This window comes from Diachasma alloeum, unplaced genomic scaffold (genome assembly GCF_001412515.2).
Source record: "Diachasma alloeum isolate Michigan unplaced genomic scaffold, Dall2.0 Dall_scaffold_00976, whole genome shotgun sequence".
Taxonomy (NCBI): Eukaryota; Metazoa; Arthropoda; class Insecta; order Hymenoptera; family Braconidae; genus Diachasma; species Diachasma alloeum.
In genome coordinates this window covers 57,622-71,300 of record NW_021681091.1, presented here as the reverse complement: position 1 = coordinate 71,300, position 13,679 = coordinate 57,622, and the positions used below count along the sequence as shown (strand labels likewise).

Genomic DNA, 13,679 nt, shown 5'->3' with positions numbered 1-13,679 from the left:
TTAAAAATTCTTAAAAATTACTGTTCCTAGTTCAATCTTTTTATTGAGCGTTGGCATTGTCTGTTTTTTTCGCGAAACATTTGTTTAGCTACAAAAAAAGACAAGTCGAGCGGACAGAAAAACGCGCCGCGCCGCTCCGCCCGGTGCGAGTGAATCTCTGTCAACCACTCGAGCGAGCTACATTTACTGCTTCATTCACTGCCACATTTGAAAGGCGCACGTAGCGGTAGGCGCCAAAATGGCAACAACGCGCTCGGTTTACTCCAGCGGCGCTGCGCTAACCGTGCGATAAGCGAAGGCTGGCGGCCGAGCGCGAGTGATCGAGGGTTAATAGAAATATTTACCTAGCGAATTGGTTAGAAACTTCTATTGGATATCTATTGAACTCTCAATTAGTTTTTAGCCGATTCTATTGAGATGTTTAACAAAAAATATTCAACAGAAAAAGTCAATAGAATTCGATTTGTTTTCTATATAACTTATTCTATTGAGATATTTTTTATAGAATTTCCTCTTCTCAAATTTTCAAACTTTTTTTGTTTGATTTTCTGGATGACATTTTCTTGACATTTTACTAGTATCGGCCAAAAAATAGTAGACAATTCAAAACAAACTGCAATAGAAATTCCTAACGAATTCGCAAGATTTTTCTATTAAATGTTTTTTAAAGGCGGTTCTTGAAAATTCTTAGGTTTTCGAGAAAATTCAAAGAAAATCTTCCGGATTTCGAGAAAATTATAGGAATGACTCTGGCGAACCAAGTTGATAGTTGGGCTTTTAATAATTTCCAGCGTTTGAGAGAAAATTGAGAGTTAGTTGAGAATTGGAGCAACAAGGACTACAATACATTCTATTTCGCGCCTCTTCCTCCGATCACTAGTAGTACCCTTATTTCTACAGATAGTGCCACAAGTTAAAAGTCCCCAAAAAATTTTTTCCCCACGTCACTCCACACTGGCTGTGCGGCACCACGTCATTCCTTCTTTTTGTGCAGAAGTGTCAACAGGTTAAAATTAATTGTCCGCTAAAATAATGAGAAAAAGACGTTACAGTCCAGATTCTGATAACGAAAGTCGTTGGAAGAAACGTTTTCGTCGCCTCGAGAGAAAATTAGAAAAGAAACGTTCTCGTAAACATCGCAGACACCGTAAGTAATTGCGTAGAATTTTCCCTTTTGTTTTAGGTTAGAGGTGGCATCGTGAATAGAATACGTGGCAACTAGAGAAGCCTCTAGTCCCCACGATACACCTGGATCCTGTTTTCCGTGTTTGACATGAGTTAAAAACGGATAAAATAAACAAACAGAGGGACAAGAGTCTCTGATTCTCAGATCGATCTGAGAATAACTCGGACACGAGTCCTTGAGTTTTTTCTGTTTGGGGTCGCTGGTAATCACTTCTGGACAAGAGTCCTGGGTTTGGTTAGGTCTTGCGTGACGTTATTCTCGTTGGATTCCAGGTGAGAGATCTTCCAGCTCTGGTAGTTCATCGGAGTCGAGATTTTCTGACTCATCATCTTCAAGCCTTGATTCGAGGACTTCTCATCGATCCAGAAGTCGACACCGGTCGAGGAATAATATCAGAACTCCGTCACGAGACAACAGTAGAGTTCGATCTAGGGACTCCAGCCTTCACAGAGGTGACACTGGACGTCATTCAAGAGAACATAACCTCTCCGAGGAGTCTCCAAGGAATGCCAACGTCCCAGCTACCTCGACATGTAGGGAAATCTCCCAGGTCACAAGTGAGGCAAAAGCAGAAGAGATTAGTCCACTCGACCCTGAGATGTCTGAATTATTGGGAAACCGCTTGGACCCAGATAATCCTTTGGGCCCAGCTATCAATACAAATATTGCTATTTGTTGGGGGGAGATTCTCTCGAAATGCTTGCCTAAAGAGGAACAAAAGGAAATTATTAAAAAATATTCTACACCAGAGAATTGTAAGGAACTTAATGCCCCCCGACTAAATGCAGAAATCAAGGCATCACTTCCTGAGGGGACGTTAAGTAGGGATACTAGAATGGTCAGCAAACAGACAAAATTGTCAATATGTTTGTCAGCCCTTGGTCAAGCCTTGAACTCCTTGGTGATTCTTAAGAAAGATGAACCCCTTGAGCCTGAAGCAAAGAAATCTTGTGTGGGTCTAATCAGCGACGCATGTCGTTTACTGCTTGAAGTCCAGAGGGAGGAATCCCAAACCAGAAGAGTATTAATCCTAACCAATCTGAACCCAACCCTAAAGGACGCACTTAATGAAGTAAAAATTGGAGAATTACTCTTCGACAAGGAGCTAAATGACATCATCAAAACCTCCAAGTGTCTAGAAAAAACCAGTAATGATTTGAAAAAACCGAGAAAAACTCCAAATGACGAATTCTCAAAAAACGCCAAACGCCCGCTCTACCCCCCTGTGAAGAAGCAGCAGAACAGGTCGAGCGGGCACATGAACTTGGGGCCTCGGAAGAAGAAGACCCCACAGAGACCTCGGTCCAGGTACTCCTCCAGGAGAGATCATCCCTACCGGAGGAGGAAATAAGTCATGTAAGTAATTATGCAGGTAGATTGAGAGAATTTTTTGAGGCCTGGTCTTCTCTATCTGAGGATGAAACGATCAGAGGATGGATATCTGGATATAAAATTCCCTTCGATTCGCAACCACAACAATTCTCACTCCCTGAGGAGCGAGATTGGTCTCCAGATGAACTCTCAGAGATACAGATGTTGTTGTTGCAGTTGCAAGAGAAAGGGGCAATAAAAACATGCGAGCCATCTCAGAATCAGTTCATTTCGGGTATTTTTCTTGTACCTAAGCCTGATGGATCCTCTCGCCTCATTCTAAACTTGAAGAGTCTCAATAAATTCATCACTACAGAGCACTTCAAACTAGAGGACTTACGTACTGCCAGGGATTTAATGTCTCCTGATTGTTACATGGTAACAATCGACTTTAAGGACGCTTATTATATGGTTTCCATCCATGAACATGACCGCAAATATCTTAGATTCTGTTTTTAAGGAATTCTATATGAGTTCACTTGTCTCCCTTGCGGATTTAATACTGCTCCTTACGTATTTACTAAAATCATGAAACCAGTAGTATCTCAATTGAGGATGCACGGTGTTGAGCTAGTCATATATCTTGATGACACTTTCATTGTGGGAGAATCATACGATAGTTGTGAAATTTTTGTCAAAGAAACTCTCAATTTACTCATAAAACTTGGTTTTTTAATTAATTATAAAAAGAGCTCGCTTGTGCCAAGTAAACAGTGTAGATTTTTGGGTTTCATTCTCAATTCCGAAAAAATGCTAATTTCGTTACCTATTGATAAAAGAATAGAAGCCAGAGAACTGATTACAAAATTCCATTCTGGAACTTATTGTCGAATTCAGGAATTATCTTCTCATATCGAAACTTTAGGATCCTATTGTCATGCCTTTCGCTATTGTTGGGTGTACCTCAAAGATCTTAAGAGAGAAAAGTACCTAGCGCTGGAAAGACTAAATAATAACTTCGAGGCTAGGATGCAATTACCTGCAACCCTGAATGAGGACCTCAATTGGTGGTTGCATAACATAGATTCTCTTGGTAATCCTATCAATGATTTTAAATACGAATTAGAAGTTCACTCGGATGCTTCTCGTTCGGGATGGGGTGCATTTGCTGAGGAACAGAGGGCACACGGGTTCTGGAACCTTGAAGAGCAAGGTCATCACATAAATTACTTAGAATTGCTCTCAGCCTTTTTGGCCCTGAAATGCTTTGCAAAGGATCTTCAGAATTGCAATATCCTCTTGCGCATCGACAATACCACTGCTATCTCTTATATTAATCGTATGGGAGGTATTCAGATCCTGAACCTCAGCAAGTTGGCAAAAGAGATCTGGCAGTGGTGCGAGAGGCGAAATCTCTGGATTTTTGCCTCATACATCAGCTCAACTGATAACAGTATTGCTGATTACGAGTCAAGACGTTTAGAACCAGAAACGGAGTTTAGTCTTGCTCCTTATGCGTTCGAAGAAATTTGTCGGTCTTTCGGTTGCCCAAAAATAGATTTATTCGCCTCAAGGTCTAATACCAAGTGTAAGAGATTTGTGTCATGGCAAAATGACCTTGAATCGGTTGCAATAGATGCCTTCATGGTCAATTGGTCTCATTTTCTCTTTTATGCCTTTCCACCTTTTTCAATCATATTGAGAGTTCTAAAGAAAATAAGAATCGATAAAGCCAGAGGCATCGTTGTGTTCCCTCGATGGCAAGCTCAACCTTGGTTCCCCCTGTTCAAGAAAATGTTGGAATCAGATCCAATCCTTTTTCGACCCGACATTAACTTAATTAATTCATCAAACAGGAAACCACACCCACTCCAGAAGCAACTTACCCTGGTGGCAGGAGTATTGTCAGGAAGGCTATGGAAATGAGAGGAATACCACCAGAATCTTCTGAACTCTCCATGGACTCCATTCACTTGTCATCATGGAAGCAGTATGACTCACCCCTCAAGAAATGGTGGCAATTTTGCCTCAATAATCAGATTGATGTTTACACCCTAAATATAACTCGTATCCTCTCCTTTCTAACTGAACAATTCCACAAGGGAGCTTCACAAGGAACAATAAATTATTATCGTTCAGCTTTATCGCTTCTTCTGGGACCAGAAGTAGGTTCAGACCCTAATATTAAACGTTTCTGCAAAGGTGTTAGCAACAAGAGACCCTCAAAACCTAAGTACAACGACACCTGGGATCCAAAAGTGGTGCTAGATCTTTTGGAGACATGGCCCTCCAACGAAGCCCTCAGCTTAAAACTGTTGACCCTTAAGCTGACTATCCTCCTGGCCTTGACGACATCACACCGTATGCAAACCCTTTCGGTTATTGACATTAGGAACGTAAGAGTTCTAGTTGACTCCATCGAGATCAAAATACCTGCGACGATCAAAACCTCTGGGACCTCGGCAAGTTCTAATAAAAAACGGCCAACCCTGATCTTACCTTTCTTCACTCAAAATAAAAGAATTTGTGTTGCTACAACTCTTCGGGACTACCTCCAGGCTACGCAAGACCTTCGCATCAACACCAGCAATCTTCTAATTTCGTATAAAAAACCTCACAATAAGGTGACAGCACAAACAATCAGTAGATGGATTAAAGAAATCCTCAAAGAATGTGGAATCGATACGGAAATATTCACAGCATACTCTACTCGACATGCCTCAACGTCAGCAGCTAAGAGAAGTGGTATCAGTGTTGATCTCATCAAACAGACTGCTGGATGGACTAAAAAATCCAAGGCCTTTGCAAACTTCTATCATTTAGAATTAACAGAAGATAAAACTAAATATGCTAAGGCTCTATTGTCAAGAACAAATGAATGATACAACCCACGTTCATCGTTTTCTCTTTTTCTATTTTCGTATGTATAACCAGCGGACAATAAATACACTTCCATGCCGTAACCAGTAGCTTTCAAAATCTACTAGTGATCTGAGGAAGAGGCGCGAAATAGAATTTAATGATTAAACGAACTTACCTAAGTGAAGTTCTATCATAATTCTATGGAGCGCCTCTTCCGAAAGATCAGTTCCACCCAGTCCCTTCACCTCTCATCTCCTTTCGAGGCCCTTCCGTTACGGCATTACTTTAAAGAAATGACGTGATGCCGCACAGCCAGTGTGGAGTGACGTGGGGAAAATTTTTTTTGGGGACTTTTAACTTGTGGCACTATCTGTAGAAATAAGGGTACTACTAGTGATCTGAGGGAGAGGCGCTCCATAGAATTATGATAGAACTTCACTTGGGTAAGTTCGTTTAATCATTAAATTTTATGCTAGCCCCTCTCAATATTATCAACTTTTTTGAAAATTGAGAATGGGATTTGTAATTCTTGGTGATCTCTTTATTTCCAATCAACTCCTTCGGAATTGAAAGTTAATCCCAGGACAATTTTAATATTTTTTTTTTCAAAGATAATTTGAAATGAATTTTCTAGGGAACGGAAATTTTTAAAATTAACTAGGAACAGGAGCCGAAAAAAAGCGAAAATGTGAAATGTGATCAACTCCTGGCCATTCATTGGAGCCTAGAAAGATCAATATCAAGGTTGAACGTGAGTCAATTTTGGGTCAACTTTAGCTTGGCCTTGGGTTAACCTTGGCTTGACCTAGTGTTTCCCAATGTAGTATCGATACTTGCTTGTATCGATATTTTTTATTCCGATATTTGATATTTTGTATCGATATTTGCGCATCGCGATATTGGGTGTATCGATATTTCTGGGTTGGGATGGATATTTTCTCAGGGACAAGTAATGAGAAAAAAACTTAATCTAATAAATTTTCATAACGGATTTAAAGACCAGGGAGGTCACAGGAATAAGATGATTCAACGGGGTCAAAATATCAGAAGGGACAAAAGGATCATAAGAGGATGGTCAAATTTCAAGAGGGTCGAACGTCACGAAGGTCACAAGGGGATGATCAAATTTCACGAAGGTCAAAAGTCACAAGGGTCACATTGAGACGATCAAGTTTCACACGGATGAAAAGTCACAAGAGTCACAAGGGGATGATCAAATTTCACGAAGGTCAAAAGTCACAAGGGTCACATTGAGACGATCAAGTTTCACACGGATGAAAAGTCACAAGAGTCACAAGGGGATGATCAAGTTTCACAAGAGTCAAACGTCATGAGGGTCACCAGGAGATGGTCAAATTTCATAAGGGTCATAAAGGGATGGTCAAATTCCACGAGGGGCAAATTTTCACGAGGGCCACAAGGAGACGGTCAAATGTCACGGCAGTTAACAGACACAAGGGGACAGTCAATTTTCACAAGGGTCAAATTTAATGTGAATGACACTGAATATTCATAACTTATCTCAATTTTTCCTTGCGTAATTTAATTGACAAATTTGATGATTGAAAGTGGCGGAATCTATGGAATGTTCTGTACCAAATTGTAAACAATACTGGGATATCCTCACGTGAGTGAATCTGAATGTTTAAGGTCTTTTAACGCGACATTTTTCAACTTTAATTTTTTTCCATTTGCCAATGTCATCCACAATTTTTAAAATGATCGATATTACGAGTATCGATATTTTCCAAGGCGATATTTTGTGGTATCGATACCAAGCAATGTGTTTCGATACGATACTGAGTATCGATATTTTTTTGGGTATCGGGAAACACTAGCTTCACCCCGAGTCAATCTTGGCTTGACCACGGGTCCACCTTGGCTTAACCATGGGTCAACCTTGGCTTGACTATGGGTCAACCGTGACCTGCCCATGCGTCTACCTTAGCTTGATCGTGGATCAGCCTTGGCTTGACCATGGGTCGCCCTTGGCTTGACCATGGGTCGACCTTGGCTTATCCATGAATCAACCTTGGTTTGACCACAGGTCAAATTTGGGCTGACTATGGGTCAACCTTGGGTTGACTATGGGTCAATCTTGGGTTGACTATGGGTCAACTTTGGCTTGTTCGCGGGACCTGTTGATGGAATCTTGATTTAACTTTGACAAGACCTTGGTTAAACTCTGATTAAGCCGCGATTAAACTCATTAAACCTCGATTAAATGCTTTTTAGGCTATAATTTCAAAGCAAATGATTGGATCGCCGCTATCTTCGAACTCGACCGATACAACATCCAAAAGAATGTTTTAAGCCATAATTGAAAAGATTTCGACGATTATTTTTCCAACCCAAATATCGGGCAATATAATTGGCCCATTCCACATCACGTGGTACAAGCTATAGGGTTTTCAACTGATAATTTTCTGATAATTTTCTCTGGTAGTTGCTATATAAAAAACAAAACATCATGCAGTCGAATTAACCCCTCGTCAAACTGACAGATTGAATTCAATTGTGGTAATCCGAGGTCAGTTCGGCAATTCTACAACGAGATAGCCGCAGTCGACATTGCTATGAATTAAATAAATAATTATTACAACATCGAGTTTTTTCTTCTCTCATTGGCTTCCCAGGGGTTCAACGAATCACTGAAAAAATTGACGATTTAAAAAAAAAAAATTTCGTATGTTCGGTAGCGGTGCAAAGTTTTCCGGCTTTTACGGACCCTGAAAATCGGGGGGTTTTTCGGCTTCTCACAGCGATTGTAAATAAACTAATGAAATTAAAAACTTGAAACTTCGTATTGGGCGAGCGAAATACTGATATTACACAGTTCAATTGGTCTCATATTTTTACGATTTTTTTTCGTCGAGTTATAGACGTTTATTGCGAGTGGTCTTTACCTTTGACACCGACAGTAGTTCCCTAATTTCCGATAATTGAATATCATTTTTTACCCACTATTCACCAGGAGATGGTAAGGTTTTGATTAAGATTAATTTGATAATATCAAATGTGTGTTTGATCTGTTCAATTCCCGTTACGATTTGCATAATACGTTCTGTACACAACCTGCCTGGCCTCTTCTCTTCTCGATTCAATTTCTCAGGAGTGACAGATTTGTGGTATCTCTGTACTTTTGGGACCCGCCACTGATTTTTAATTTTATATATGGATTACCAGATAAGTTTCATGGTAGAGATTACGCAAGATGTTTGATGCTTATTCAACTGACTTCCTTGGAGCTTTCCGAATTCAATTTTGATAAAAATCGGAGTTGAAATAGGACTTTTATTCTGACTCGGGATACCATCATACCTTACGTTCCATTTCAGTCGCATAGCCGCAAAACGGTTCAAGCCAATTTTGGTATTGGTTAGTTTTCAATGAATATCTTGAAATGTAAGACAGATACCAATTTTTTTTTCATAATCTTTCTTATAGACCGAATCAAATGTAACAAAAAAGGTCTGTTTGGTGAATGTCTAGGGTTAGGGTGGATGTGGGATGAAAATGTGGAGGGAGATGTTGGGAAAATTACTGATGAGCCGGATTTAAAAAATCACACTTTATTTTGTGGGATCGAACCACTTTGTCAAAAGTCTTTACACTCTTTGGTAATTTAATTGTTGAATGTCTAATTATACTGATAATTGTCTTTCACTGTTAATTGGTTGAGTCACTGAATTTAAACTGAATTTAATCAACAGAGGTGATGTACTGAACAAAACGGTGCTCTTACAAAGACCGGTGATGTACTTGATAACTAGTGAGCTAGGTGAGGTTCAAGAAGCTACTATACTCGGTGAGGTGCGATATAAAACTTGTACAGGTGATTTGCCCGAGATAGACTTGTACGGTGAGAGGCTAAGCCTAAACTGATTCGCGCGTGTTTCGGTGACTTATGACTGATGACCCGAAGGGTCCCGGAGATTTTCGAAGTAGGCCGATGGTCGACCAGAATGTTCTGGAATTTTAGTTGCGTTTCAAACAAGGTCGTTACAAAAATGTTGCAATCTCTCTTAGATTCGGAGATATTGCCTGGAAACTCAGCTAAGAACTCAGTCAACTCAAATCGTTTTATTGTTTTGCTAGCGATTTTGCCCAGCAGTTGCTCTCTTTCAAAAGTATAATGAGCCACAATACAAGATTAGAGATAATAATCACCTAACAGACCTGTAGGGATGATTAACGGAAGGATTTCCATGAAAAAATGCAAAAATTTGATGGTTTTATTTTTTTTGAATGTGTTCCAGGTGGAATATGTGAACTTTTTTTATCTCAAAATGTGGAAAATTGAGGCTAGAATCTTGCCAATTTTTGTCAAAGTAGTAAAAAAATCTTTACCTATGAGAACGATTTTTTAAAGAAAGAAGTATCGATTAAAAATATTATTTAACAATTAAAAATCAATTAAAAATTTTTTCCTTCAATTTTGATGGGTTTTTCATTTTACAGAATTTTTACAGATTTTTAAGTAGCTTTGAAGTACTCGAAAAAAAATAAAATCGAAAAAAACAGTTTTTGAAGCATAACAAATCAAGGGATCGATATAATTATCTGAAATTTTACACAGAATTGTTTTTTTGGGTGGTGAACATGTGAAAAAATTGCCGCCTTGAAATTCGCTGGGGGCAGATTCACCATGCCTATCCGGCTAGACACTTTTTGAAATTTTTGAAATTTTTGAAATTTTTGAAATTTTTGAAATTTTTGAAATTTTTGAAATTTTTGAATTTTTTGAATTTTTGAAACTTGGACAAATTGAAAAAAAAATGGAAACCTCACCCCACTTCTCCAACAAAAATTTGCTATCTCCCTCACTTTCTTAGATATTTTTGAAAAACCCTACCCATTCAATTTTTTTTTTGGTTGTGAATTCTCAATGCACCCCCCCCCCTCTGCCACCAATTTTTAGAAAATATTGGCTATCTCCATTAGTTTTGAAGATATTTTTGAAAAACCCCAACGATAACCCGACATTTCATAAAACACCTGTAGCGAAGCTACTTCTATTTTATTTCAGATCAATTCAATGTATTGTGTTTAAGCTCGGCTTAGCAACCGAATGACTTATTACGACACCTCGCGACAATTTGTAATAATTCGGGCATCCTCGATCGGATGATTAACACCGTTGTCGCGGGAGCACACTCTCGTTCCAGCTTTCATGGTGTAAATAAAGTTACATTTGCTGTGGATAAATCTTATTCGATCTACAGTGTGACGACCGTCACAACGAATTCATCGAATTTAAATCAATGAAAATTATCAAAAAACATTTAATTTAATAAAGTAAAGAAATTCACGCAGAAAATTACATTAAATTAAGAAATACAAAAATGAAAAAAAAGAAAACAAAGAAATATCGAAAAAGGGGGAAATGATTTTAATTTAAATGGAAAAGGCGCGCGTTCAGACTCGGTGGCGCCAAGCGTGCACGGGATCGCAGTCCACTACGCGCGCAAAAGTCAGGGAGGGAGAGTGTTACGCAGAGTGGGGGAAGGCCAGTTAGCGGGGTCGAGCGCCTATAAAAGGAGGCGCATNGTAGAAAAATAATAAAAAATAAATAATGTGCCTGGTCACAACCTTTACCGCTAGCGGTAAATGTGCACTTCGGCGACCTCTATCCATATTGGGTCCTTTGGGGTCCATACCAGCCGCGTCCCCGTCGCGAACCCTGGGTCATGCTAAGTGCTGGTAGGGCTAGTTTAATTTGCCTTTCCATGCACTTTGAATTTCATTTGAATACCTTAATATAAAATTTAATATTTATATTAACATGCCTTTAGAGGGAAAGGTGCCGTTTGGGGACGCCCGTTGATCTACGTGAGCATCCATTTTATTATATGAGATGACTCCAAGAGGTTTAAATTCATTAATAGTAACCTAGGTACGTGAGGCTGATAATGTGTAAGGCACCGGCGTTTTACCCTAGTAGTATCCCGAACCACTGATCAAGTGGGCGTTCTACCCTTGGTCTTACCTAAATCCAAGTGGGCGTTCTACCCTGGTGGCAGTCAAGGCAGGATATCTGTACCCATGGGGCTCTACCCCGGAGCGGCGTTAGGAAACCAGAACCGGTGGGTTTTCTACCTCGGGGCCAGTTTCAGAAGGGTACCAGAAGGCAGCAGAGTTATCTAGAGAAAAGGGTTCTAGGAATAGGGAATTATATGAAGTAAAGAACTTAGAGAGGAAATTTGGCTACGCATAGATTAAAGATGAAAAGATAAAGGCTTTGATATTTCGGTATGAAACTGGATGTCTTAGATAAGAGAACTGTTCGTAAGCAAAACCCAAAGGGTTTGATATTTCAGTATAAAAACGGCATGTCTTAGATAAGAAGAGTAGAGAGCTATTCTTGAGTAAAACCCAAAGGCTATGATCTTTCAGTGTAAACTGGATTTCATAAATTCATTTAATAAAAATATTTAAAGTAATAATTCTTTGACTCGTGTAGGCTCACAATATTCAAATAATACTGCGGGAGAGAAGAATTCAAAAAGAATATCTAAATTTTGCCAAAAACCCCGAAAATTTACTTTTACTTTGAAAACAGTAGCTCGAAGAAAATGAATTGAAATCTTGTGTAAGAGGAGCAGAGCGGTAGAGAGAATAATTGAAAATAAAGTCGATGGACCTTTTAAAAAGGGGAATTATTAAGAAAGAGTTAGTCAGTATCCTATGATGAGGAGTGTTATTCGAATAAGAGTGCAATTCTGAGGATACCTAGATATATAAGACCTGATAAACGTTCATTGAAGCTATTATCTTCGACATGTTCATAAATATTACAAGTTGAAAATATTATTTGCGAATTTTTCCTCTCGACATTCACTAGATACATAAAGGTACATGGCAAAGTAGTCGTACAGAATAAAAATATTCCAGGGAAACAATTCATTTCCCAACCGAATCACGGTTATTTAATTGAAGATAGCTCACAGTCTAGAGGTCTTNTAAGCTCGGCTTAGCAACCGAATGACTTATTACGACACCTCGCGACAATTTGTAATAATTCGGGCATCCTCGATCGGATGATTAACACCGTTGTCGCGGGAGCACACTCTCGTTCCAGCTTTCATGGTGTAAATAAAGTTACATTTGCTGTGGATAAATCTTATTCGATCTACAGTGTGACGACCGTCACAACGAATTCATCGAATTTAAATCAATGAAAATTATCAAAAAACATTTAATTTAATAAAGTAAAGAAATTCACGCAGAAAATTACATTAAATTAAGAAATACAAAAATGAAAAAAAAGAAAACAAAGAAATATCGAAAAAGGGGGAAATGATTTTAATTTAAATGGAAAAGGCGCGCGTTCAGACTCGGTGGCGCCAAGCGTGCACGGGATCGCAGTCCACTACGCGCGCAAAAGTCAGGGAGGGAGAGTGTTACGCAGAGTGGGGGAAGGCCAGTTAGCGGGGTCGAGCGCCTATAAAAGGAGGCGCATCGCAGTGAGAAAGCAGCCGCGTCCCCGTCACGAACCCTGGGTCATGCTAAGTGTTGGTAGGGCTAGTTTAACTCGCCTTACCATGCACTTAAATTTAATTTGAATACCCTAATATAAAATTTAATATTTATATTAACATGTTTTTAGGGGGAAAGGTGCCGTTTGGGGACACCCGTTGATTTATGTGAGCATCCATTTTATTATATGAGAGGACTCAAAGAGGTTTAAATTCATTAATAGCAACCTAGGTAATAAATTCATTAATAGCAACCTTGTGACCTTTCAATATTTAATTATTATTATTTCCTAAAAGGGGGATTTAGGGCAATTAAATAATGAGGACAAATGAGGGATAAAATTAACTGAATATCTATATTTCTATTAATTTACATGATAGATCNTTTAATTTGCCTTTCCATGCACTTTGAATTTCATTTGAATACCTTAATATAAAATTTAATATTTATATTAACATGCCTTTAGAGGGAAAGGTGCCGTTTGGGGACGCCCGTTGATCTACGTGAGCATCCATTTTATTATATGAGATGACTCCAAGAGGTTTAAATTCATTAATAGTAACCTAGGTACGTGAGGGTGATAATGTGTAAGGCACCGGCGTTTTACCCTAGTAGTATCCCGAACCACTGATCAAGTGGGCGTTCTACCCTTGGTCTTACCTAAATCCAAGTGGGCGTTCTACCCTGGTGGCAGTCAAGGCAGGATATCTGTACCCATGGGGCTCTACCCCGGAGCGGCGTTAGGAAACCAGAACCGGTGGGTTTTCTACCTCGGGGCCAGTTTCAGAAGGGTACCAGAAGGCAGCAGAGTTATCTAGAGAAAAGGGTTCTAGGAATAGGG

At 39.3% G+C, this 13,679-nt stretch overlaps 2 protein-coding genes across 2 annotated transcripts; both read left to right on the top strand.

Annotated features, from left to right (window-relative positions):
- Positions 1-2,021: 2,021 nt before the first annotated feature.
- LOC107045525 lies at positions 2,022-2,537 on the top strand. The gene has a single exon (XM_015267828.1). It carries the CDS (start codon positions 2,022-2,024, stop codon positions 2,535-2,537), a length of 516 nt encoding a protein of 171 aa, XP_015123314.1.
- A 989-nt stretch (positions 2,538-3,526) lies between these two features.
- On the top strand, positions 3,527-5,379 carry LOC107045524. The gene is made up of 2 exons (XM_015267827.1): positions 3,527-4,144; positions 4,354-5,379. The coding sequence occupies exons 1-2, from the start codon at positions 3,527-3,529 to the stop codon at positions 5,377-5,379; spliced, it is 1,644 nt and encodes a 547-aa protein (XP_015123313.1).
- The last annotated feature ends 8,300 nt before the right edge of the window (positions 5,380-13,679 follow it).